This window comes from Microcaecilia unicolor, chromosome 3, assembly GCF_901765095.1.
Source record: "Microcaecilia unicolor chromosome 3, aMicUni1.1, whole genome shotgun sequence".
NCBI classification, from domain to species: Eukaryota; Metazoa; Chordata; class Amphibia; order Gymnophiona; family Siphonopidae; genus Microcaecilia; species Microcaecilia unicolor.
Window position 1 is genome coordinate 487,822,554 of NC_044033.1, and position 27,763 is coordinate 487,850,316.

At 42.7% G+C, this 27,763-nt stretch overlaps 1 protein-coding gene across 1 annotated transcript; it reads left to right on the plus strand.

Moving 5' to 3' along the window:
- Nucleotides 1-16,612: 16,612 nt before the first annotated feature.
- On the plus strand, nucleotides 16,613-26,312 carry LOC115465228 (nuclear receptor subfamily 0 group B member 2-like). Its single transcript, XM_030195633.1, has 2 exons — nucleotides 16,613-17,207; nucleotides 25,774-26,312. Exons 1-2 carry the CDS (start codon nucleotides 16,613-16,615, stop codon nucleotides 26,013-26,015), a joined length of 837 nt encoding a protein of 278 aa, XP_030051493.1. The 3' UTR covers nucleotides 26,016-26,312.
- The last annotated feature ends 1,451 nt before the right edge of the window (nucleotides 26,313-27,763 follow it).

Sequence of the window (27,763 nt, forward strand, 5' to 3'; positions counted from 1 at the left end):
ATGATTGGAGGGTGGCCAATGTAAGGCTGATATTTTAAAAAGGTTCCAGATGGGATCCGGGAAATTAAAGACTGGTGAGCCTGACGTAGGTGCCGGACGAAATGATAGAGACTGTTAAGAACAAAATTACAGAGCACATTCAAAAGCATGGATTAATGAAACAAAGCCAACATGGATTTAGTGAAGGGAAATCTTGCCTCACCAATCTATTACATTTCTTTGAAGGGGTGAACAAACATGTGATTAAAGGCGAGCCGCTTGATATTGTGTATCTGGATTTTCAAAAGGCGTTTGACAAAGTACCTTATGAAAGACTCCAGAAGAAACTGGAGAGTCATGGGATATGAGGTAGTGTCCTATTGTGGATTAAAAACTGGTTAAAGGATAGAAAACAGAGAGTAGGTTTAAATGGTCAGTATTCTCAATGCAGAAGGATAGATAGTGGGGTTCCCCAGGGGTCTGTGGTGGGACAGCTGCTTTTTAACATATTTATAAATGATCTAGAGATGGGAGTAACTAGTTAGGTAATTAAATTTGCTGATGACACAAAGTTATTCAAAGTTATTAAATCGTAAGAGGATTGTGAAAAATTAAAGAGGATCTTACGAGACTGGGCGTCTAAATGACAGATGACGTTTAATATGAGCAAGTGCAAAGTGATGTATGTGAGAAAGAGGAACCCGAACTATAGCTACACAATGCAAGGTTCCACATTAGGAGTCACTGACCAAGAAAATAATCTCAGCATTGTCGTCAATGATACGTTGAAACCCTCTGTTCAGAGTGCTGCAGCAGCTAAGAAAGCAAATAGAATGTTAGGTATTATTAGGAAAGGAATGGAAAACAAAAATGAGGACATTATAATGCCTTTGTATCAGTTCATGGTGCAACCACACCTCAAATATTGTGTTCAATTCTGGTCACCACATCTCAAAAAAGACATAGTGGAATTGGAAAAGGTGCAGAGAAGGGCGATGAAAATAATAAAGGGGATGGGACAACTACCCTATGAGGAAAGGCTGAAGCAGCTAGGGCTCTTCAGCTTGGAGAAAAGGCAGCCAAGGGGAGATGTGATAGAGGTCTATAAAATAATGAGTGGAGTGGAACGGGTAGACGTGAATCGTTTACTCTTTCCAAAAATACTAGGACTAGGGGGCATGTGATGAAGCTACAAAGTAGTACATTTAAAACGAATTGTAGAAAATTTTTCTTCACTCAACATTAAACTAAACTGTGGAATTCGCTGCCAGAGAATGTGGTGAAGGTGGTTAGCTAAGCGGGGTTTAAAAAAAGGTCTGGACAGCTTCCTAAAGGAAAAGTCCATAGACCATAGACTTGGGAAAATCAACTGCTTATTTCTGGGATATGCAGCATAAAATGTATTGAACTTTTTTGGGATCTTGGATTGGCCACTGTTGGAAACAGGATGCTGGGCTTGATGGACCTTTGGTCTGTCCCAATATGGCAATACTTATGGCTTCTACTGAAAACACATGGAAACTGAAAACATGGCTGAAAATTAAATTAACCTTTCAGCTGAAACTGAAACCATGCAGAAAACAGATTTTGGGCCAGTTTTGGCACTGTAACCAACAACAAAATTCAGTCGGCATCTGTCACAATACAAGCTGCTTTGATTAGATTATCATGTTAAAGTCAGAATTTTCTTGTATGTACAATTATGTTTAACCATGAGAATCATTAAATATGAACGGTTGGAGTATCCTACATATTCTCGAAAGCTATTTCTTTCGAGCTGCTCCAGTGGTGGTATATTTCAAGGGTTCCCAACGTGTCCTGATACGATAGTTGAGTTCTCACCTCAACAAGTATGCATGGAAAATTTTCATGCATAGGTGAACCATCATATGCAAATCTATCTCCTGACAATCCAAATTGCTTCGTGTTCACCAGGATAGGTTATGGAAGCTTTGACATAGGCACATTGGCTGGAGCAAGCTGTGGCAGCATATTGAGACCTTGAAGTTTCCTTAGGTAACTCCAAGATTTTTCAGCTTCTTCAATAAAATTATTTGGCTGTTTGTTCAAAAATTATACAGTAAAGCAGTGGTTCTCAAACTTATCTTGGGGGAAACGCCAACCAGTCAGATTTTCAGGATAATCATATTAATATGAATGAGAGATTTGTGAACAGTATCTCCATTGTGTAGAAATTTATCTGAGGTATATTCCTCCCAAGTTAGCCATAGTCTGCAGAAAATTGCAACTTTCTGAAGGTCTCTTGGTTTCCTGCACTGTATGAGGTGGATCTACTCACTTCACCATACCGCTACATTTTTTTTTAAATTATGATTTTGTAACTCTCCCTTGCATCCTAGATATTCCTCTTCATCACCACTGTGGACTATAACAAGAACTGGCTTTTTTTTTTTTATCTGTGAGATAGAGCTACTAAGCCATGTTAAGTGAACCAAATTAGGTACACTGATTGTTTTGTTACATTTGTACCCCGCGCTTTCCCACTCATGGCAGGCGCAATGTGGCTTACATGGGGCAATGGAGGGTTAAGTGACTTGCCCAAAGTCACAAGGAGCTGCTTGTGCCTGAAGTGGGAGTTGAACTCTGTTCCTCAGGATCAGGGTCCACCACCCTAACCACTAGGCTACTCCTCCACTAGCAACATTCCATGTAGAAGCCTGCCCTTGCAGCCGTGCAGGGAGTCTGACGTCCTGCACGTGCTAGTGGAATAGCAACATTAACATTCCATGTAGAATCTCAAATAGTAGCAACATTCCATCTAGAACCTCCAATAGTAGTAACATTCCATGTAGAATCTGAAATAGGGAAAGGGAACTGGGACTTGATATGCTGCCTTTCTGTGGGGTTTACATATTGTATACAGGTACTTATTTGTACCTGGGGCAATGGAGGGTTAAGTGACTTGCCCAGAGTCACAAGGAGCTGCCTGTGCCTGAAGTGGGAATTGAACTCAGTTCCTCAGGATCAGAGTCCACCACCCTAACCACTAGGCCACTCCTATGTACACTGATGTAATGTAACATAAAGGAGATGGGAAGTTTTATGGAAATCTGACTCGGGCATAGGGGAATTACAACATGTAGGAATGAAAGAATGTGTATACACCTTAAAAATAACACAGTGTGAGTTAACTTCAAAATTGCATGTTAATTTAACTACACCTTATTAGATGTAACAAACTTGCCATCAACTTGAGCTTTGCAAGAAGGGCAACCTTCGAAAGCTAATCAAGAAATGTATTAAGTTATGTCCAATAAAAAAGGTATCATCTTATTTTCTTTTCCATGTTTTATTTTGTTTGATTTCTATTGATACACATAAGTACAAAAAGGCTGCAATTCCAAAGGATGGTCTGAGTGCTGTAGAGTATTTTGTTAATACAGGCTGCTCATTGCAAACCAGCAGCAGCCCTTATCTATTCAGGCATTTCCTCATGCTGGGTGGGAAGGGGGGGCAGTGAGTGACTCCATAAGGCTGATTAAAAGGCAAATAGGCAGATGTGAGAGGTATGTCTTGCTCCAGCAACTCCTTCCTGGGACTGCTTGAAAACAAGGTGCTGAGCAAATAACAGCTGAGCTTGTAGGCTATCAAGGACTTCTCTGAGGTGCTGAAGAAGGATTCAGAACCACTAACTAGCTATTCTCATGCCATCTTTGGACTTGTGAAGCTACTTGGGGCACTTCATCTACTGGTCTCTGGTTCCTTCAAGAGTACAGTGATTGGGTTGTCATAAACTACTTTATTCAGGTTCTTCCACCAGCTTCTGAGAGCTATGCAGTAGAGAATCAGGACATATTTATTTATTAGGATGTATTTACCGCCTTTTTTAAGGCATTCACTCAATGAGGTGTACATGCACCCTGAACATATTAATTGCCATAGCCTGCACTCTTGTGAGTCTTATGCCACTTGGAAACAAGGAGGTGTTTTACTGAAACTGTAAGCACTACCATTCCATTAATATGCAGGTAGCGTGTGTTGCCCGCAAGGGCATAAAACAATGTGATGGTGAGGTTCCTGGGCAGCACACATGACTCTTGCACGGGTGTCTTCTGTTCAATTTAAAGAGGGACAACATCAGGATGCATTCTGCATACTTGCCTACACTATTCCAGTCACATTCATAGTTTGCACTAAGGCAAGAGTTCTCAGCTCAGTCCATGGGACACACGTCAGTCAGGCTTTTTTTCTGAAGATAGATGTGCAAGAAGCATCTCCTGAAAAGCAATGATAATATCTGAAAACAATATAGAAGAAAGATCTGTGTGAGGCTTGAGCTGAAAATAGCAGATTACAGGTGCAGCTTTTTAACCATGTCAAGAATTGGAGAAAACTTTGTAATGTATTTAACCAATCATAACATGTAGGATTTCAAAACTGTTTTACCATAATGTTGGAAGGTATAAATGCATTTTTCTTCAAAAGCAGTCACATACAGACATGTTAGTAACTCACTCCACTACCATAATCATGCTTTTAATTTGCAAATAAAACTGATTACTAATGCAAAATGTTCTTCTAAGGCAATCTTAGCCAATCAACTCCAAATTTGAGTCTTACATGTTGACAATTGGTGAGTGGCTAAAACTTGCTTATCAATCTGACCTTTGTGCAATTGAAGAATGTTCATATACAATGAAATACCCAACTCTGGGTGGTTTTCTGGCTAGTACTGAGAAAATCAGATCCATAGAGTCTCAAACATATGGTTTAATCTTTGGTACACAAAGAGGTGTATTTTCAAAGCACTTAGACTTACAAAGTTCCATAGTAACCTATGGAACTTTGTAAGTCTAAGTTCTTTGAAAATGAGCCCCAAAGTCTTAAGAACTGATCACTATAAATCACCATCGATTCTAATAAAGAGTGTATTCAGGCTACAATTAAGAATATAAGCATTGCCGTACTGGGACAGACCAAAGGTCCATCAAGCCCAGTATCCTGTTTCCAACAGTAGCCAGCCCAGGTCACAAGTACCTGCAAAATCCTAAAAGAGTAAAACAGATTTTATGCTGCTTATCCTAGAAATAAATAGTGGATTTTCCCAAGTCCATCTTAATGGTTTATGGACTTTTAGGAAATTGTCCAGACCTTTTTTTTAAACCCTGCTAAGTAAACTGCTTTTACCACATTCTTTGGTAATTCCAGAGTTTAATTACATGTTGAGTAAAGAAATATTTTCTCCAGTTTGTTTTAAATGTACCACTTAGTAGCTTCATTGCTTGACCAGGAGGAACAACTAATAATTAAAGAAGTTTTGGAATAAAATAGTAGGATGTTGCTAAAATAAAAACGTAATCTTTTTGTGCAATTAACCCATCATTTAACCCTTTGGTAAGACTGAATCCATGGTCAATTTTCACAAAACGTAACTTATTGTGTGTTGATTAACATGTTGTTGTTGTTTTTTTTAACTAAAATAAATGTTAAAAACAAACAAAAAAAAGTAAATCCCGGGGGGAAGGGAGCACCAAACAACCAAACCTTTTTGCCCTATGCATATCCCTAATATCCAGAGCAAGTAGGTGCAGGGGAAAGGGATGGAGCAGGCAGTAGTCAGGAAGGGGTGCTCAGATTTCTTCCTACTGGTTGGATCACTTTACTTTTTTTTCTCTTAGACCTGCCTTTCATGACCGTAAAAACATTAAAATCCAGAGACTTGAAATGAGAGCCTTCAAATGAATGTAACACATTCCTAATGAGTGAGACTTAGTGTTTCTGCACCTCAGAATCAGTTCTCTGGAATGACTGTAACCTTGACTGTTGCTGCCCACCCCACAGGCTAGCCTTGGTATTTTTGTTTATGCTGTGGAAAACTGTGCATATATAAAATGTAAATGAAGGTCCCTTCTGGGCCATATTGATCTTTATTGGATAATTAAGCTGGTATGTAATCGGACAGCAAGATAAGAGACTATTGAAGCAAGTCAAGTTGCACGTATTGCAGAACTATTTTTATGACTGCCTTAGGGTACTTCAGGTTGTCTGCTGGCTATATCATATTTTCCTGTAACAAGGAGAATTTGTGAGCTAGTAAAAAGGTTAGGAAATGGGAGTAACAACATCCTGAGTAAGTAAACAGACAGCCGATAACAGTCTTGTCATTTAGGAATCAGCAAACACTAGCTGCCTTATGGTTACCTTTTATATAAACCACGCCCATCCTTTTGAAATTCACACAGGAGTGAAGGCAAGGTCAGTCTCCCCTTATCACAGAAGGTAGGCTAAGGCAGGATGTTATCCTTAAAAAGGACCAATAGTCACCAGTGATCACTTGGCAGATCAGATTGACATAAGCAGCTCCACCTGTCAACAGTGCGATTAAATTGGATGAGTGAATTGTGCCAGCATAGATACAGTTTTTTTTTCCATAGGGAGGAGACAGGGGAGAAGATAAACTGTTAATCTACATCTTGTAGGTAAACACAGTGCAGTAGCCCTGTTTTTAGTTACCTTTCTGTGACCCCCAGAGTCAAAGGTATCCTAGCATTCCAGGATAAAGCCTTCCCCACCTATGATATGGTGTATACATCAATAAGGCTGTCATAACATTATCAGTGTAGCTATCAAGTTAATGGTCTGAATATGGCCACTATGGTCCGGTATCTTATTCCAGGGATTCAGTGCTGGCCGGTATCTGGATGCTGGTACTGAATATCTGGTGTTTTTGTTTCGTTTTGAACTGTGGTAGCTAGTGTTTAAAAATCTCAAGCCAGAAATTTCTATCGTACACCTGAATGTAACTCACCTCACCTTAATCTGCTACTGAAAAGGCATGAGCTAAATTCTAAAATCAAGGAACTTATAAAAGGAAAAAATGTAGCTAATACTAATATATGTTTTGGGTGCTAAAATATTTGCCTAATTTCTCCTAATCCCTGCCTAATGGTCCCATGCAGTCAATTCGTGCCTCAGAAGTCTGTTGATGGAATCTCGCCAATATAGGTATCATAGCAAAAAAAACAAAAAAACGTTAAGTAGAGGTCTTGAAAAAGACTGTGATATAACACTAAACATCAATGTCTGCTCTGGTTGCGTGAACCAATGCAACAAAATTCCTGAGGCAGGCCATTGGCCAAAACAGGGTGCCATGTCGAGTCTTTTCATCAATAATATTCAGGCTGTCCATCTTATCTCTGGAATCTACAGGCAGATTTCAGACAGAACACAGACAGGAGAATTCAAAAGTCCAAGTCAGGACCTAGAGAATTCCCATACTATTTTATAAGAAGCACTGCCAAAAACAGAGGCTCTTGTAAAACAGGTGCAGGAAATCACGTCTAGTTCCTCCTGGTATAGAGGGAGCAGTGACATTAGAAAGATGCTCATGGTGGGGAAAACCCTTTTGAAATGCCCCATCCTCCCCCTAGATATGGGAACAACTTTCTAAAATCACTGCTCCCTCTACAAAGGGCTCCCAAACATTATAGACAACCCTCTTGCAGATGGCAGCTTCCCCAGTCAATATCTCCCTTAATTGGACCCTCCTATGGCACACACCTAACCCCTTCCCGATTTGAATCCCTGTGCTGCGAAGGCCCCCCAATGTGGGCAACAACCCAACAGGTGGAGGCCTCCCTTGAGGTGCAACCTATGTAAATGGAGCCCTTCCCCCTCCCCCAGCAGGACCCTGATCTATTTCCTAGGGTTGCCACGGATCCCTGGGGTCTAGTGGGATGGGAGTAATGCTCACTCACTATCACCTCAAGGCTGGGCCGTATTAAAATGACTGCTGAGACCTCTATCCCATATATGGAAGCCTGTCACCCAGCACTACATATGTTTAGTAGCGCTATAGCAATAATAAGTTGTAGTATTAAGACCACAATAATAGCAATAGAGGGAAGGGCATAAGAACATAAGAATAGCCATACTGGAGCAGACCAATGGTCCATGTAGCCCAGTATCCTGCTTCCAATAGTGGCTAATTCTGGTCACAAGTACCTGGCAAAAACCCAATTAGTAGCAACATTTTAAGCTACCAATCCCAGGGCAAGCAGTGGCTTCCCCATGTCCATCTCAATAACAGACTCTGGGCTTTTCCTCCAGGAACTTGTCCAAACCTTTTTTTTTAACCCAGATATGCTAACTATTGTTACCATATCTTCTGGCAGCGAGTTCCTGAGTTTAACTATTATTTGAGTGAAAAAATATTTCCTCCTATTTGTTTTAAAAGTATTTCCATGTAATTTCATTGAGTGTCCCCTGGCCTTTGTACTTTTTGAAAAAGTGAAAAATCGATTCACTTCTACCCATTCTACACCCTCAGGATTTAGACCTCAATCATATCCCCCCTCAGCCAACTCTTTTCCAAGCTGAAGAGCCCTAACCTCATATGGGAGGTGTTCCATCCCCTTTATAATTTTAGTCGCTCTTAATTTAACCTTTTCTAATTCCGCTATATCTTTTTAAAAATACAGCAACCAGAATTGAACGCAATACTCAAGGTGAGGTTGCACCATGGAGATATAGAGGCATTATAATAATCTTGGTCTTATTTTGCATCCCTTGCCTAGTAATTCCTAGTGCCCTGTTTGCTTTTTTGGCCACCGCCACACACTGGGCAAAAGATTTCAGTGTATTGTCTACAATGAAACCTAAATCTTTTTCTTGTGTGCTAACTCTTAAAGTGGACCCTAACATCAGGTAATATGATTCAGATTATTCTTCCCAATGTGCATCTCTTTGCATTCGTCCACATTAAATTTCATCTGCCATTTGTATGCCCTGTCTTCCAGCTTCCTAAGGTCTTCCTGCAATTTTTCACAATCTGCATACGTTTTTACAACAACTTTGAATAGTTTTGTGTCATCTGCAAATTTAATCACCTCACTTGTGGTTTCGTTTTCCAGATCATTTATAAATATGTTAAATGGCATTGGTCCCAGTACAGATCCCTACGGCACTCCACTTTTCACCCTCCTCCATTGAGAAAAATGGCCATTTAACCCTACCCTCTGTTTTATGTCCAATAACCAATTCCTAATCTACTGAAGGACATTGCCTCCTATCCCATGACTTTTTAATTTTCTCAGGAGTCTCTCTTGAAGAACTTTGTCAAAAGCTTTCTGAAAATCCAGATACACTACATCAACCGACTCACCTTTATCCATATGTTTATTTACGCCTTCAAAGCAAAGATTTCCCTTGGCTGAACCCATGCTGACTGTGTCCCATTAAACCATGTTTGTCTACGTGTTCCGTAATTTTATTTTTTATAATAGTTTCCACTGCCTTGCCTGGCACTGATATCAGATTTACTGGTCTGTAATTTCCCGGATCACCCCTGGAACCCTCTTTAAAAATCAGTGTTACGTTGCCCACCCTCCAATCATCAGGCATTACGGACAATTTTAATGACAGGTTACAGATCACTAACAACAAATCAGCAATTTCATGCTTGAGTTCTTTCAGTACCCTGTGGTGTATACCATCTAGTCCAGGTGATTTATCACTCTTTAACTTGTCAATTTGGCTCAGTATGTTTTCCAGGTTCACCAAGATTTCTTTCAATTCCTCTGCACCATCACCCTTGAAAACCATTTCCAGTACAGGTAGATCTCTTACATCTTCTTCCATAAAAATTGAGGCAAAAAATTCTTTCAATCTCTCCTCTATGGCCTTGTCCTTCCTGCATGCCCCTTTTGCTCCTTCATGATCTAAAGGTCCCACGGACTCCCTCATAGGCTTTCTGCTAATGTACTTGAAAAAGGTGTTACTATGAGTTTTTGTCTCCACGCCAGGTTTTTCTTCATGTTCTCTTTTATCCTTCTTTATCAGTGCTTTGCATCTAGCTTGCCAGTGCTTATATATTGCTTCTTATTTTCTTCATTCGGATCCTTTTTCCATTCTTTGAAGGATGCTCTTTCAGCTCTTTCACTTCACCTTTTAACCACACTGGCTGTCGTTTGCTTTTCTTTCCACCTTTTTTAATATGTGGAATACATCTGGTCTGGGCTTCCATGGTGGCATTTTTAAACCACGGCCATGCCTGATTTAAAGCCCTAACCTTTGTGGCCAACTGTTTCAGCTTCTTTTTAACCATTTTCCTCATTTTGTGATAGTCACCCTTTTGAAAATTGAATGTTGTCATAGTAGATTTCTTTATTGACTTCACTCCATATATCAGCTCAAATTTGATCATGTTAAGATCACTGTTCCCAGCAGATCCAACACTGTTACCTCTCATATCACGGCCTGCATTTCACTAAGGATTAGATCTAAAATAGCTATGGAGGGGGCTGAAATGGTGTGTGTGTGTGTGTACCACAACGGAGGTGTTCATGTGTGCCATGAAGACTCTCAAACTGGTCTGGAGGGTCCTGCATTGGGGCTATGATTGGGGGGAGAGCTGACATCAGGAAGGGGGCAGATAACCTATCTGACATTCAATCCCTCCTGCCTACTCAGAAGGTTATCGGGGGGGGGGGGGGGGGGGATCAGACATCGGTAGTTAGATGTGTTTCAAGGCATCTGTAAATACAGATGTCTGTTTTTTCAGTACAGGTGTAAATTCCCTATGTGAAATGGCCCCTGTTCTGCAACAGCACGAAAGAAAGTGGAAAAAAACCAACTTCAAGAGATCAAACAAAGTACCGGGATAAGATGCTCCAAAACACAAACTTTATTCTGACCCTACACGGGCCGTGTTTCGGCTTTTACAAAAGCCTTCCTCAGGGGTCTAAAAAATACAAATTTTTATGTATTAATTTCAATGTATTAATTTAATTATTATATATATATATGTTATTTTTTAGACCCCTGAGGAAGGCTTTTGTAAAAGCCGAAACACGGCCCGTGTAGGGTCAGAATAAAGTTTGTGTTTTGGAGCATCTTATCCCGGTACTTTGTTTGATCTCTTGAAGTTGGTTTTTTTTCCACTTTCTTTCGTGCTGTTGAACTTTTGTGGAAACTGTGAACCCCACTTGGTTTTGCCCTGTTCTGCAACAGCATTTAAACATCTGAGCCTGTCTTGAAGTTTAAAATACTGCCATTTACACAAAAGGGGGCTTTTAAAATAAGGGCCATTTTCTGATAATCGAACCTGCTGATTTTTTAAATTTTCTAGGTTTTGACATTCATCATATGCCTTCCTCCTTTTCCACAGATTAAAAAAAAATCATTTTCTTGTTTTTTATATGCATGATTTCCCATTTTACACTTCTATGCAGGTTTTTTGTAATCTATAAATATAAATAAATAATTTGAAAAAAACTACATAGCAGCAGTAATATCTAGCACTTGTGTATATAGTCTATTTTATCAGAAAATAATAAGGCAAAATATACACTATGGACAATACAGTATACAGTATCCATTACATGTATAATTAAACATTTCATTTAAAAATATTTGACATTATTCACTGTATTTGGGTTTGGTTTAGTACATTTAATTCAGTTCTTGTATACCACTAATATCCCTTTCCAGGGTTCAGTCGGGGTTTACATTCTAGGTGAGACAAAAGCAGATAGTGTTAGTGTGAGGTATGAGAAACATTAGAGACAATTGGTGTAACGCATGAGACTAAAAACATTAAAGGGAAGGATAATGGATGATACTAGGAAGTAGAGGTCATGATGGATTATTATGATGCAGTCTTTGGGAAGAGAAAGGTTTTTAGCCTCTTCCTGAAACCGAGGTAGCTGTTTTCTGTTCTGATGGGAATAGGTAGAGAGTTCCAGAAGGAAAAAAAACCCATCTTAAATAAAATTGTATTTGCCCACTGCAGTATTCTCAAAGACAACCTGAGCTGGATTCTCTCTTTCTATGACCCTGTCCTCGTCCCCATGATACCATGTCATTGTAACTGTCACTATGCAACCAGCAGCTAAGCACCTGGCAAGGGTGTTCCTCCACAAACCTCTAGGAAATCACGGTCACCCCACAGCACTCCCAAAGAGTACTAGGGAAAATTATCTTCCTGGATGAGAGAGATTCCCATTCCACCAAACTCTGGGTCCTGGTAAAATCCCTCTGAAGGACAAGGGCACAAACAGAATCTAACAGGAGTCCTTGGGTACAAATATTGCCTTTACTAAATAAAAATATCCCCATATGCACTGCCCCAAACCCTCTCATCTTATCAACCTGTTACTGCTTTATGACCTTATAGACCACACAAAATAAATCCTTAACATGATACTACAATGTGCCTTGCCACCAATCCTTTCCATGCATGTAGCTCTCCCCCAAACACCCTCTAAAGCCTCCTCCTCTACTTATCAACCTTAGTCTTTCCCCAAAAGGCACTAGATCTTCTAAACATATTCCCTGAATGTTTGCTATGCAACCTGCCCATTTGAAACTCTTGAAAGATTCTAAGACAGATTAAAAACTGATTCACCTTTACAACTGTGAAGTACTTTGCTCCAGAAAATCTAACCTTAAGTTTATATTTGAAGTAAACACAGGACGGTCATAATGCACTCCACTATTATTGTCATATTATAGGGACTTTCCTATGCCCTCACATGCAATGTGCTATAGAGGAAATGGTAGGTTCACATTGTGTGAACACTTTTGAAAGCCTTATTTTCTTTCTAATGATACTGTTCCCCATTGCACAGAAGTGGAGAGGTTGATTATTAGGGCTGCCATGAGATTGCTCGTCTCCTTTCCAAAGTTGGACTCCTTGCTGGCAGTCATCTTGTATATGTATGATGACTGCCCAAAAGGGATGCTATGTAGTGTGGGACTGGAAACACACAGTCATGGTCCCATGCACCTCAACATGTGTGCAGAGGCTTGGCTGGGGGGGAGGGACGCAAGGGGAGAGGCTGCTCTCCCAAATGGATTTTAAACAAAAGCAGCACTTTGGATGGGGAGGGAGGGGGAGGAGGACAAAGAGGGTTGGGAGGGGGTCTGGTAGGGAGGAAGGTTAAAATGCTGAGGGAAGGACTGTTTTGGTAGCATCTGGGAAATTGACTCATACATGTGTTAATTTTGGCGTTTGGAGATGTTGTATTTTGTTATTTCCTCAATAAAAGTGTTGGAATATAAATAAACCCTATATGCCACAACTTTCCCCTCCCTGCTGCCACTTTCTAGGCTGCCAGGCCACTGCCTTCCTGAACCTGTGGTGGCAACAAGAAGAAACCTCATCCTTCTATTCCCTGCTGTCCACTCACTTGTTTGCCCGCTGCCTCCTCAAATTGAAGGCGGCAAACAAATAGAAACCCTGCACGAGGCCATATCCCTGCACTTACCGCTGCTGCTGCTGCCGCCTGCCTCTGCTCCTTTACACAGGAAGTTATACCATAGGGGCAGGACCAGCAGAGCCAGCAATGGTGTGTACGGGCACATGGTCTTGTGCAGAGTTTTTATTTGTTTTCAGCCTTCGATTTGGGGAGGCAGTGGAGAAGCAAGTAAGTGGACGGCAGCGACGGGAAGGTTGAGGTTTCTATTAGTTGTTGCCACTGCAGGAGCCCAGCTGAGGTGCTGGTGACTGAATCAGTTACAATGTATGGTCATAGACCAAGTTCTAATGGGTAAGAGAGGGGGGGATGTTAAATTAATTTTATGGCGTAAGGAACAACATTGGATTTATTTATTAAAATCAGTTATACCTACAGGACTAAACAGAAACATTGAATGGAATGCTTACTATTGATGGTTTGTAAAAGCCTGCATGAGGAACTTTAAGTCAATGCCTGCCTAATGAACTGTTTAGATTGCCGTGTCCTCCGATAGGGGTGGTTTTCCGTAGTTAGCCTTTTTGCAAGTTTAGGGCTGGGATTGGTCTGTTGTGGTTTAGTTTGGGTGAGTGCCCCTTTATTGGTTAATATTTGAAGGTGAGAGAGTTTTTCACCCCATTTGCTTTTTCTCACTAATTGTGAGTTTTTTGCTTCTGGGATTTTTTTCTCTTTGTCCTTCTCAAGAAACCAGTGATATTAATTTACTCCTGATATAACAAGGATAGTATATATATACAGTGGGGGAAATAAGTATTTGATCCCTTGCTGATTTTGTAAGTTTGCCCACTGACAAAGACATGAGCAGCCCATAATTGAAGGGTAGGTTATTGGTAACAGTGAGAGATAGAACATCACAAATTAAATCCGGAAAATCACATTGTGGAAAGTATATGAATTTATTTGCATTCTGCAGAGGGAAATAAGTATTTGATCCCCCACCAACCAGTAAGAGATCTGGCCCCTACAGACCAGGTAGATGCTCCAAATCAACTCGTTACCTGCATGACAGACAGCTGTCGGCAATGGTCACCTGTATGAAAGACACCTGTCCACAGACTCAGTGAATCAGTCAGACTCTAACCTCTACAAAATGGCCAAGAGCAAGGAGCTGTCTAAGGATGTCAGGGACAAGATCATACACCTGCACAAGGCTGGAATGGGCTACAAAACCATCAGTAAGACGCTGGGCGAGAAGGAGACAACTGTTGGTGCCATAGTAAGAAAATGGAAGAAGTACAAAATGACTGTCAATCGACAAAGATCTGGGGCTCCACGCAAAATCTCACCTCGTGGGGTATCCTTGATCATGAGGAAGGTTAGAAATCAGCCTACAACTACAAGGGGGGAACTTGTCAATGATCTCAAGGCAGCTGGGACCACTGTCACCACGAAAACCATTGGTAACACATTACGACATAACGGATTGCAATCCTGCAGTGCCCGCAAGGTCCCCCTGCTCCGGAAGGCACATGTGACGGCCCGTCTGAAGTTTGCCAGTGAACACCTGGATGATGCCGAGAGTGATTGGGAGAAGGTGCTGTGGTCAGATGAGACAAAAATTGAGCTCTTTGGCATGAACTCAACTCGCCGTGTTTGGAGGAAGAGAAATGCTGCCTATGACCCAAAGAACACCGTCCACACTGTCAAGCATGGAGGTGGAAATGTTATGTTTTGGGGGTGTTTCTCTGCTAAGGGCACAGGACTACTTCACCGCATCAATGGGAGAATGGATGGGGCCATGTACCGTACAATTCTGAGTGACAACCTCCTTCCCTCCGCCAGGGCCTTAAAAATGGGTCGTGGCTGGGTCTTCCAGCACGACAATGACCCAAAACATACAGCCAAGGCAACAAAGGAGTGGCTCAGGAAGAAGCACATTAGGGTCATGGAGTGGCCTAGCCAGTCACCAGACCTTAATCCCATTGAAAACTTATGGAGGGAGCTGAAGCTGCGAGTTGCCAAGCGACAGCCCAGAACTCTTAATGATTTAGAGATGATCTGCAAAGAGGAGTGGACCAAAATTCCTCCTGACATGTGTGCAAACCTCATCATCAACTACAGAAGACGTCTGACCGCTGTGCTTGCCAACAAGGGTTTTGCCACCAAGTATTAGGTCTTGTTTGCCAGAGGGATCAAATACTTATTTCCCTCTGCAGAATGCAAATAAATTCATATACTTTCCACAATGTGATTTTCCGGATTTAATTTGTGATGTGCTATCTCTCACTGTTACCAATAACCTACCCTTCAATTATGGGCTGCTCATGTCTTTGTCAGTGGGCAAACTTACAAAATCAGCAAGGGATCAAATACTTATTTCCCCCACTGTATATATATATATATACCATGTGCATCCATAATTGGTATAGAGGAATACATTATGGTATTGCATGAAGGTTTCTGAGTAATAAGTTAGATTGTCACATACATTAGGTCATCGTCTATAGAGAGACCCTATTCGACCTAAGGTTTAAAGTGGTGGTGCTTGATCATTAATAGCAAAGAAGTTAAGCAGTCTTGGGATAGAAGTTCGGTCTTCTATAGATCGTGTGAAATTATATTATTTAGTATTTAAGATGAATAAATAAGTCTGGTTCTCAGGATATCCACAATGAAGATGCATGAGACAAATTTACATGTAGTGCCTCCACATCTCATGCATACTCATTGTGAATATCCTGAAACTATTACAGGGGTTACTTGAGGGCAAGGTTGAAAACTTCTGCGATAAGATGGAGGAACCTTATAGCAGCAGCCCTCTTTAGAAGCCGAGGTCGGGGTAAAAACACACGAAGGTAGATTGTTAGACAGAAGGTTGACAAGCAACAACACGCACGTGTACAGTTGAAAGTTTTCCTGACCTGTGAATCAACGGGCAAGGTCACTGTGTCTTTAAAAAAGAATGCCAAGTAGCTTGTTGCTACAATTAGCATATTTATTTTCTGTTTACTTTTCCACCAAGGCCAAGCTAAATGGGATACATTACTCCCAATTGTAAGAATATCAGTGTTGACAGCTTGATAAGAGTCCTTGGTACCATGGCACAGATATCCACAGACAGCAGTGCACTGATGTGGCCTGGTGAAACGCAATGTTTCCCCTGCTCAGCACAGCTGATGAACTGCTGCTCTCATTCAGATCATTTCTGTCAGGCAGGAAATCAGGACAGATGAGTAAGTCATGCCTGGGTCAGTTGTGAATGAAATTCCCCTCCAGAGAATAAAGTTCAAGGTAACTTTACTGCACAGGGTCACATTACTTTGCTACTTAGAGCTTATTAAAAAAAAAAAAAAAAAAAGCACACACAACGCCTACTAGTCTGGCATGAATACTTGTGCAGCCAGTTCTGTATACTGGCGCTGTGTAGAAGCTAGAGAGAGCACCAGGCGCTTGAAATACTACATCTGCATAACATTATGGCTGCTGAAGCCCCTTCTGGGGAATTCGGCAAATGCCAGTGTCAGACCGAACCCATTGACAGCATTCTTTACCAAATTCTTAACCGGGAGCTGTCATCTGAGAAATGGGAGTGCTATAACTATAGCCAGTACCACCGTCATCGTGTTCACCCTTGGGTTTCTTCTTCCACGGGTTGCTGCCCCTGTGGGGAAAACAGAAAAGTTGTCCTAAAGACTCCCGAAGTCACTTGCAGGAGAGCTTCCGAAGTGCTGCTAAAGACGGTGGCTTTTATAAGAAATTTGCCTTCCTTTTACCAGTTGCCCCATGAGGATCAGGCCCTTCTGATTCGGCAGAGCTGGGTCCCGCTCTTTGTTTTGGGTCTGGCCCAGGAGCAGGTGGATTTTGACCTGCAAGAACTGTTGGCCCCCAGTTTGCTGAAAAAAATCCTCTTAAATCAGTCTGACGTGGACGGCGGCGAACCATGTGGTTCGGCTTTGGGTGCACCGTTAGCCGAAGTTCGCCAGCTTAAGTGTTTCTTGGGGAAATTATGGAACTTGGATATGTGCGCAAAGGAATATGCGTACCTTAAAGGAATTATTCTCTTTAATCCTGGTAAGTTTAATAATAAAAAAAATGGGTGGTAGTCCTGAACTAACGAAAGCAGAAACCGATCTGGTGCTATCAATGTATAAGCCTTTGTATCTGTGCCTTTTGATGTCTTTGCCCTGTTACTGTTAAACCATTTGTGAAAAATGTGGAAACCAGCTGGCCAATTTTAATATACGTTTGTATATTTATTTATTTATTTGTTTGTTGCATTTGTATCCCACATTTTTGCAGGCTCAATGTGGCATACAATGTTCGGTTATGGCATTCGTATCACCTGCAAGCCTGAAAGCTATGTAAGCAATGTATATTCGGGTGCATTTCTGTCCCGGAGGGGCTAAGGGCTCTTTTAACAAAGCCTTGCTACTAGGGATTCCTTTCCGGCGCGGCAAATGTGATGAAGCGTCACATTTGCCGCGCCGGAGTCGCTAGCGCTTTGTAAAAGGAGCGCTAAGATTGTACCTGAGGCAAAGGAGGATTAAGTAAACTGCCCAAGATGGATCATAAGGAGCTGCACTGGGATTTGAACCTCTGGTTCTCGGCCTGCTGCTGCCTGTAGCCATTAGGCAAACACAGCACTCCACAAGTTGCTCAAGGGGAAGGATTGTGTAGAAGGGAGGTTGATCGGTGATCTATAAGCGTCAAGCCTAGAATGTTATGGCTTATAAATAATACAATAGAAAAAAAAAAAAAGGAAATTCTCTCCACCACATGGCCCCGTCAGACTATTTCTGGAGTGATTTTACGAATCCCTTATATATTCAAGTAGCGCCATCCTTTGCGCATTCTTGAGCAAATGCATAGGGCACTTGCACAGATAGCAGCAGCTGGTTAGCGCAATGCCTGCTCACAATCTTCTTTGTGTAGGGTGCAGAAAAAGGGTTTGCACTGAAAGGAACCCTGTGCAAAACCTTTCATTAGACACCACTATACAGACTCTTTACCCTTCGTTCTAATATAGTGTGTGTAAATTCTTTCTGCCCCAATGCAGGAGGCTGAGCACAACACAGGAACGTGAACGCAATGTCTGAGCAGGCATAGAAGGGATAGCTCGTTCTTCTGAGGATATAAACGTCTGCTCTTCTTTTTTCCTGCCAGTTTTTCATGGCCACTGTCAAGAGCATGTGTTTAAAAAAAAAAAAAAGTCAGAACAGGGGAGGTGATGATGGTTCTCTGCACAGATTTGAAAGAAAAAAAAATTGTATCGGCACAGGCACGCATGTGCTGGAATGTTATTCTGTACATAAATACCTGCATTGCAATAACCTTATGCACAGACTAGCATTCAGCACATACATAAATGTGTACTGATGAGGTTTTCTGCTCTGACCTGTGCACAGCATTAGCTGCCCTTCATACAGAACCTTGTGTGCATGCATCCAGTATGCTTAAGGAGCAGCATAACGCTTTGTTGTTTGTGGGGGAGGGGGCGCCAACCCCCACTCCCAACCCTTACCCCTGACTCTGCCCCCAAGGTAATACCAATGATTTTAATGTCATTTACTCCATTCATTCTTCACACACATCATCCCCTCTCTGTCTCTTTAGCCCCCTCACCCTATGTTGAACAGTTTGGGTTCGGCCCCATCTGTCTCCCTAGTTTCCCTGCCCAGATGGCCCAGCATCTCTCTCTTCTGTCTACCTATTTTCTCCCACCCTCCCAATGTCCAGCATCTCCCCTCTATGTTTCCTCCCTCTGCCCAGCATCTCCCTATCTATTCCATCCCCCCATGCTATCCAGTATCTTCCTTTCCATCGTTATTCCTCTCTTCTTCCCTCCTTCAGCTCCAGAATCTGATCTCCCAGTCCCTGTGAGGTCCAGCACCTTCCTCCCTCCCTGCCACAGCTCCTTCTGCTCTTTACCTTTATCATGCCAAGAAGAGACAGTAGATAGAGATGTGTGATAGAGATAGCAGACATTATACAGTCTAAAATGGGAGCCTGTGCTGAGACCAATAGAACCCTCTGACGTCCAACCCTTCTGACATCCACTTTGCTTGGGAGCAGGATGCCTTGCTGGATTCTACACAGGGCTTTTTTTGAGGGGGTACTTGGGGGGTACTGAGTACCGGCACCTTTTCCATTGTCTGCTAAATTTGACCCATGGACCCCAAGTTTTAATGAAAGAGCTCAGGCTCTACACACCAATTCTGCCTTGTCATAGATTCTGTGACTGGTTGCAGGGGGCCTGGCTGTTTTGGGATGAGCCCCTCAGTGATCACCCCACCCCTGAAGAGTGGCCTAGCATTTGAGTACCGGCACCTTTTTTGCTAGAAAAAAATGCACTGATTCTACAGCTCTTGGGACTGGCTGTGCACATTCCTGTTTTAGATTGTAGTGTCGGCTACCATCTGCAGGATACACACCAGTGGTGTAGCCAAGGGTGGGCTTGGGTGGGCCCAGGCCCACCCACTTTAGGTTCAGGCCCACCCAGTAGCAGCATACCTATGATGTGGCTGGCAGGGATCCCCAAGCCCTACCAGCCAAAAACTCCTAACAAGTGTCCCTCCTGCATGCCTTGTAAGTAGCAGATCTTCGCCTGCAGTGAGCAGTGACATACATACTGCTCGCACTGACCCCACAGCCTTCCCTCTGATGTATTTCTGCCTAGGAGGAAACAGGAAGTTGCATCAGAGGGAAGGGTGTGGGGCATAGGCGTAGTTTGACTGTTTCATTTGGGGGGGGGGGGCAAAAAAATGGGCGGAGCATATTAGCATATCATTTGCATATATACATATGCAAATGAATATGCTAATATGGAGGAAGGAAATGAAATTTACAGGCAAAATATCACAGATGCACATTTCAAAAAGCTGACACATTTCAATTAATAAATTATGAATAAAATAAACTTTTATTTACCTTTGTTGTCTGATCATGTAGTTTTTCTATTCGCTTTGATCCCAGTGTCTTCTGTTTTATGCAGTGTCTTCTTTCCAGTAGGCTTCCCTCTGCTCCCCACCCTCCCAGTCCCATCCATCTCTTGCTCCTTCCCTCTGCTCCCCACCCCTCCCAGTCCCATCCATCTTCTGTTCCTTCCCTCTGCTCACCATCCCTCCGTCCCATCCATCTCTTGCTCCTTCCCTCTGCTGTGCCTGACCTCTCCAAATCCCATCCATCTCCTGGTCCATCCCTCTGCTCCCCACCCCTCGCAGTCCCATCCATCTCTTGCTCCTTCCCTCTGCTCCCCACCCTTCCCAGTCCCAACCATCTCTTGCTCCTTCCCGCTGCTCCCCACCCCTCCCAGTCCAATCCAATTCCTGGTCCTTCCCTCTGCTCCCTCCCACCCCTCCCAGTCCCATCCATCTCTTGCTCCTTCCCACCCCTCTCCTGCTCCTTCCCACTGCTTCCCACCCTCCCAGTCCCATCCATCTCCTGCTCCTTCCCACCCTCCCAGTCCCATCCATCTCCTGCTCCTTCCCACTGCTTCCCACCCTCCCAGTCCCATCCATCTCCTGCTCCTTCCCACTGCTTCCCACTGCTTCCCACCCTCCCAGTCCCATCCATCTCTTGCTCCTTCCCTCTGCTCCCCACCCCTCCCAGTACTATCCATCTTCCCTCTGCTCCCCACCCCTCCCCCCCGCGCGAGGTCCAAGATGGTGACTCCGTTTACCCCCTCTCTTCCTCCCTCCAGCGCAGGCAGCAGTCTTTTCCAGCGTTCCTGGCAGCTGTAGCGATATACACGCTGCCTTCGGTCTGCCCCGGAAGCCTTCTCTTCAAGTTCCTGTTCCCACCTATGCGGGAACAGGAACTTGAAGAGAAGGCTTCGGGGCAGAGCCAAAGGCAGCGTGTACAACGCTACCGCTGCCAGGAACGCTGGAAAAGACTGCTGCCTGCGCCGGAGGGAGGGAGGAAGAGAGAGGAGTAGACGGAGACGCTCCTCTCCGTCCGCTTGGCTTCCCTGCCCTCTCTGTCTGCGTCCCGCCCGAAAGGAAATGACGTCAGAGGAAGGCGGGACGCAGATAGAGAGGGCAGGGAAGCCAATCGGACGGAGAGGAGCGCGTGCCTGCATGTGTTTTTTTTTTTTTTTTTTTTTTTTAACTAATGGCGCGGCAGCGCCTCGCGTCGTTTGGGGGGGCACTGCCCCCCCTCGCCCCCCCCAGTCTACGCCTATGGTGTGGGGCCAACATGAGCAGTGTGTATTAGTTGCTGCTCGCTGCTGGTGAAAATCTGCTATTTAAATGGTATACGGGAGAGGGGGGATGTTTGAGAGACCAATAAATAAATATGGCATGCAGGTGAGAGAAGGAGAGACCAAATCACCTGTGGGATGGGGCGAGGTTCTTCTGCCCACTCATTTTGGGCCCAGGCCCATCCAAAATTGGTTGTCTGTCTACGCCCCTGATACACACACTGTGCCTTATCACCCTGCTGCTTGATAAAGGTAAAGAACAGGAGGAGCTGCAGCAGGAAGGGAGGTGCTGAATGCGGAGGGAAGGAAGTGGCAGGCACAACTGCTAAAAAGTCCAGGCCACAGATGCCGGATCGTGTGCTCAGTATTTTGGTGGTGCCATAGCACTTGTGGTTCTCCTTTTCCACAGCTATGCTCTCCCCGATTAGCAAACAAATTTTGGGCAACTCTTATTTGTATATGTTAGATTTGCATTAGAAATCATGTGCTTGACCATTAGCATGTGGCTTTAATGCAAGCTGTCTGCATTTGCCCCTTTTGAGCTGAGAAACGGTGCGTTAGCTTCCAAACCTAGGTCAAAAAGAGAGTACTTTTAGGTGTAACAGGTTGGCAAGATTGAGAGAGCAAGAAGGTACCTATGGCACTCATTTAAAAAAAAAAAAAAATGTACGTAGGGGTGAGATACCTAGATCGGTCAGATGAGTGTCAAAAAATGGCTTAGGTACTCAAACAATTTTTATTTAGGTAAGTACTCTTTTTTTTTTTATAATAAGTTTATTAAATCATAACAATACACGACAGAAAATGCAACAGAACAGAACAAAACACACAATATGGTACAGAGTGCTGAGTTCTAACCCTAAAATTAGTCCTTATTGGATAGAAAAAGGTCTAAAGACTTCCATTTGCGGACAGCTGATTTGTGTCCAGACAGGGAGAGTACTGCAGATTGCTCATATTTTTTATAAAGCAGAATCCAATTCCACCACACCACCACATTCACATGGGAATTATCCTTCCAGTGCGAAATGACCAGTTTCAGCGCAACTGAAACCAAAAAGTCATACAATAACTTATCATTGTCCGTGTAGAGAAATGATATACAGGGGTAAGTACTCTTAAGAGGAAAAGGCCTCGAGAAACCCTGTGACTGCTGAAAAAGTCTATAAGGGGTTGGACTTCCTCATCATCGGCCAAAAACCTCTCTATCTTTACATTGGCTAAACAAGAACTCAATAGAAAATCACTTAGCTCAATGAATAACTGGTCTCTGTGCTCTCTCTGTACTCCAGTGTTGCCAATTAACCAGTTCCAAAACCTGCCCAAAATTTCACACCCCCGCCCCCGCTGTCATCAGTCCCACCCCCGCCGTCACCAGCCCCACCCCCAATGTCATTAACCACGCTCCCCACGGGGCAAAAAACCGCAGCCGGTGGAGAAAAAAAAAACGCCCGGCAAAAAAAAAAAGCAGTCCAAAAAACCGCCCATCTGGCAACCTTGCTGTACTCCTCTGATAATTCAGACCATGATCAACGGCGGCCAGCGTTTCGAATTCGCTTATTCTGCTTCAGGATCACTCATTTTCAAAAAAACATCTCAAAAGCTGCACAAAGCGGCAGATAGACATTTTTCATGTGCAAGTCATGATTTTCAAAACTCGGATTTGAGACGGTTTTCCCTACAGTTCGTCTAAATCACAAGGGGGCATGTTTTGGTGGGCCTAGAATTTTGGATGTTTTTTTTAGGGGTAATGGAACAAGATAAGAACATGTAGGGCAGGAATTGGGATGTTTTGATCTGGACCCGTTTCAATCACGTCTAAGTCGCAAAAAGGTGCACAGACCAGCTGACCACTGGAGAAATTAAGGCTGACCCCCTCCCATCCCTTCTCCCAAAGATGTGATAGTACATACCAGGCTCTGTGACAGCTACGAATATTATAGCCATTCCTATTAGAGCAGGCAACCTAGTCCCAGGAGTAGGCTAGTGGTCAGTGCAGTGGACTGTAGAGAAAGGGACCCGGTTCCATATCCCACTCTAACTAGTACACTTATGGTGGAAATTGTGTGCCTTCCAAAACCCACAAAATACCAACTGTACTTATAGATGAGACACCTGCAGTCTTGAGGGCTTTTGTAGTGGTGTACAGTTAGGTACAGCAGGTTTTCTTGGCGGTCTCCCAATACAAAGAACGCACCACGTTCAAGATATTCACGATTGTTCATAAAATTATTCATGGAGACGCCCCGACCTACGTGCTACATCTCGTGGACATTCCACCCAGAAATGCTAAACGATCCTCTCGTACCTTTCGTAACCTACGCTTCCCCAGCTGTAAAGGAGTCAAATACAAACTAACACATGCGTTCAGCTTCTCCTACATGAGTACGAAACTGTGGAATGCATTATCAACTCACTTGAAAACGATCAACGAATTAACTAACTTCTGCAAAGCTTTTGAAAACCTATCTCTTTAATAAAGCTTACCACGAGAACCAATAATGACTAGAACTCAACCCCTACACTTCTTTATCCAGATCGTCTCACTGTGTAGCTACACCACCTAATCCTCTTATCTTCGTTTATCCTTTGTAACACCAATTGTATTTCTTCTCTGTTACGGCGATGCCATAACAGATCTCTGTAAGCCACATTGAGCATGCAAATAGGTGGGAAAATGTGGGATACAAGTGCAATAAATAAATAAATAAAATAAGGATGATAAGGTAGGATTTGTGTGAAGTCCACTTCACTGACCACTAGGCTGCCCCTCTGCTCTGCTGGGACGTCTGTGTGGTCAATTCACTAGGAATGGTGCCACACCTATGGCTTGCTTTTGTGTGTTTTTCTCTAGGGTTTTTTTTTTAAATAGTATCTACAGAAATACATATTGAGCACAAAAATGTCTGGAAAATTGTGATTTTTGAAACAAAAAAATATACATTTTTCTGGTTCAAAAACTGCTATGTTCAGGATGAAAATGCTAGACATTTTCAGCACAACATCTACAGTTGGAGTGGAGGAGTGGCCTAGTGGTTAGGGTGGTGGACTTTGGTCCTGAGGGACTGAGTTCAATTCCCACTTCAGGCACAGGCAGCTCCTTGTGACTCTGGGTAAGTCACTTAACCCTCCATTGCCCCATGTAAGCCACATTGAGTCTGCCATGAGTGGGAAAGCACAGGGTACAAATGTAACAAACAAAATACAAAAATGCCACTCCACCTGTCTTTATAAATACCAGCACAACACTGTAGAAACTGCACCTCAAGTGAAGCCATAGACATAAAGGCTCTGAAGTATGTATGTACCTAAATCACAACTTTGCTCATGTTCCACCTAAGCCTGACTTCAGAACATGCCTACCCCAGTGTTGCGATGACCAGAGTGTGCATACTTTTCCACATCTACTTTTGTGTGTGGTATCATTTTATGTAGCACTGTAGGTGCAAATGCTGCCGTGTATGCATAAAAATGTATATCTGACATTATCCTCAAAATGTATGACCTTATGGTTTTATTTCTGTACACTTCGAGTGGCCTAACCTAGCACTCGCTCTACTTTATACAGTTCTCAGATGTATCAACTATTTCTGATTCTTTTTCTGCATGAGTTTCAGGGCTCCTGTGATCCCCTGGATTTAAGCTCAGGGATAGCCGTGTGAGGCGCAAAGCAATGCACTTGCCCTATACTTCGATCACTCTGAGCTCCTCTGCCTTCAGATAGCATTGAGCTGATTAGTCATTTATTCTTACATTACAGGTACAGGGCAACTGGCTAAGACTAGCTTTTAGATATGCAGAGTATTTGCCAACATTCAACGGTATATATGGCATACATTGAATAGAGATCACCTAACCGCACATGCTATAAAGGCATAGGTCCTATTGCATGTGTAGTAGTATTTTATAAATGAAACATGTGTATGTCAGACCATGTCTGTACTCTACCCAAACGTGTATGCATGGGGTAATTTTATGAGAGGTATTTTCAGGGCAATCCTATAAAGTACCCACTCACAGTTATACACCAATGGTGCTGGAAAAGATCAGTACTAAGCGCGCGCTCTTTATAGAATCACGCTTAGCACTGATTCCCGCACCCAAACTTTAGGTGCCAGACTTACGCCTGCTGAACCTTGGTGTAAGTGCTGGTGCCGAAGTTGGGCGTGCTCACCCAGTATTCTGTAACTACATGTGCAGCTTTTTGAAACACCCCTGAGATGCCCATACCCCTCCCGTGGCCACACCCCCTTTTGAGTTACATGCTACTGTTAAGATTTTTTTTTTTTTACATGTTATGCAATGGAACCTAGTTACTAATAATTGGGGATAACAGTAGCGTAATACATCTTAACAGCAGCCCACATTGATAATTTCCCTCGTAAATTTTACTAAACCTATTCTTTCTGGTTTGAAGTAACTTGATGTCTGTCCTTTCAGAGATATGTGGTCTCAGGTTTCCACACTATGTTCAGACCCTTCAGCAGGAGGCCTGGCGGATGCTGACTGAGCTTAACTTGTCAATGTACAGCAGAAACCAAGCTCGGTTCAACTGGATCCTTGGTGCCTTCACCAACCTTCAAGCCATCAATGTCTATACTATCACAGAACTCTTCATCAAACCCATCTTAGGAGAGATCAGCTTGGATGAACTGCTATTAGAAACGCTGAGCATCAAATAAAAATAAAGGCCGTGCCACATTAGGGACTCCACTCACAAGGTGCCTTTTCCGTTGTTATCACTGCTAAGACAAGCAGATTCTGTTAGAATTAGAGAAGGCGGGAGCCATAAGTGACTAGCAAGTTTGCCTTCCGAAGTGAATCTCAACACATCTATATTATGTAAAAATTATTTATTTGATTGTGTTTCAAAATGTATGACCATGCAAAATGTAAATATTAGTAAATATCAATTTTAATAATAGGGCTTGAGAAAATATTTTGAGGGGGGTTGGCTGTCATGACCAAAACTAAAAATCTTTTACTGATCACATTAAGAGGCCTGTGTAATAAAGGTTTTCTCCCATTTTTATGTCTATAGAAAAACAAAATGTTTAATAAATAAAGGCTGTTAGGTTCCATGTATGTCCCTGTTCAGTGGCAACCAGCAAAGAAATACTCGAAATTAAAATCACTTTTTATTTCTGCTCAGTGAACACACATGGTCTAGCACTAAGAGTGCTCAACCCCCTCCTCTCCATATCAGTCCGGCCAAGTGAAGGCCTAAAGGCTCCTTTTACAAAGCAAATGAGAGGATGTCTATAGGAATTGAATGGGCTTCCTCTCTAGTGTGGCTTTGTAAAGATACTTGAAGTCATTTAATCTGACTGTGTAACAATTCCAACATCCTAACTAGCCAACCCAGCAATTCTGACCTAGACGTCATATGGCACGGGCACTGTTCATGCAAGCAATTTGTTTTCACAGAGTGATTGTTTGTTTATATAAACAAAAAAAACAGCACCACGGGCCTTTAAAAATGGAACACAGTTCTTTAATGAATGAGCCTTGACAAAAAGACCCGACACGGGCCGTGTTTCGGTGACTAGCACCTGCGTCAGGGGTCACAGTGATGACGTGGAAAACTTGGGGAATAACTCGAATATATTTTTGATACAGAATATATATTTTGATACAGAAAGTGAAAGTGCCTTGGTGCTTTGTAGCTTTTACTACATGAGACGTGGGGTAAGGAATAATATATTGTAGAGGAATATATTCGAGTTATTCCCCAAGTTTTCCACGTCATCACTGTGACCCCTGACGCAGGTGCTAGTCACCGAAACACGGCCCGTGTCTGGTCTTTTTGTCAAGGCTCATTCATTAAAGAACTGTGTTCCATTTTTAAAGGCCCGTGGTGCTGTTTTTTTTGTTTGGACTTTAGTTTGTACTTTGTTCCCTCTCTTTTGTTACATCCATGTTTGTTTATATAGCCATGCTGTAAATGTTACCTTTCACTATCCTATTGATCCCAAAGGAAACTATATACATTCACAAAGTGTGGGTACTGCAGCTTCTATTTCTTTATAAAGCAATCGAAAACCCAATTCAGAATCTGGGTACCAGCTGAAAGCCATACTGGATCACTGTATCCAGCCATTACACAATCAGCATGACTTGGAGAATCATCCCAAAACGCTAGTACAGGATATACATTAGGATGCTAACACAGCTACACTCACTTGGGTCTGCCTCATCTAAGTGATGGTATGGATGATACAAAGTTGGATGACTGTAATCCCTCTCAAAGATACTTAGTCCAGCAGGTCATACTGCTCAAGCTGTCAAGCCTCTTAAGACTTGTTAACTGTAAAGTCTCAATATCTTGAAGTATAACCTTGGCACACCAGAACACACCTGAAGTCTCTTTCTTTTCTGAAGTTTCTTTTATTGAATAAATACAGATAATTTACTCACAGTCAGATGTTCA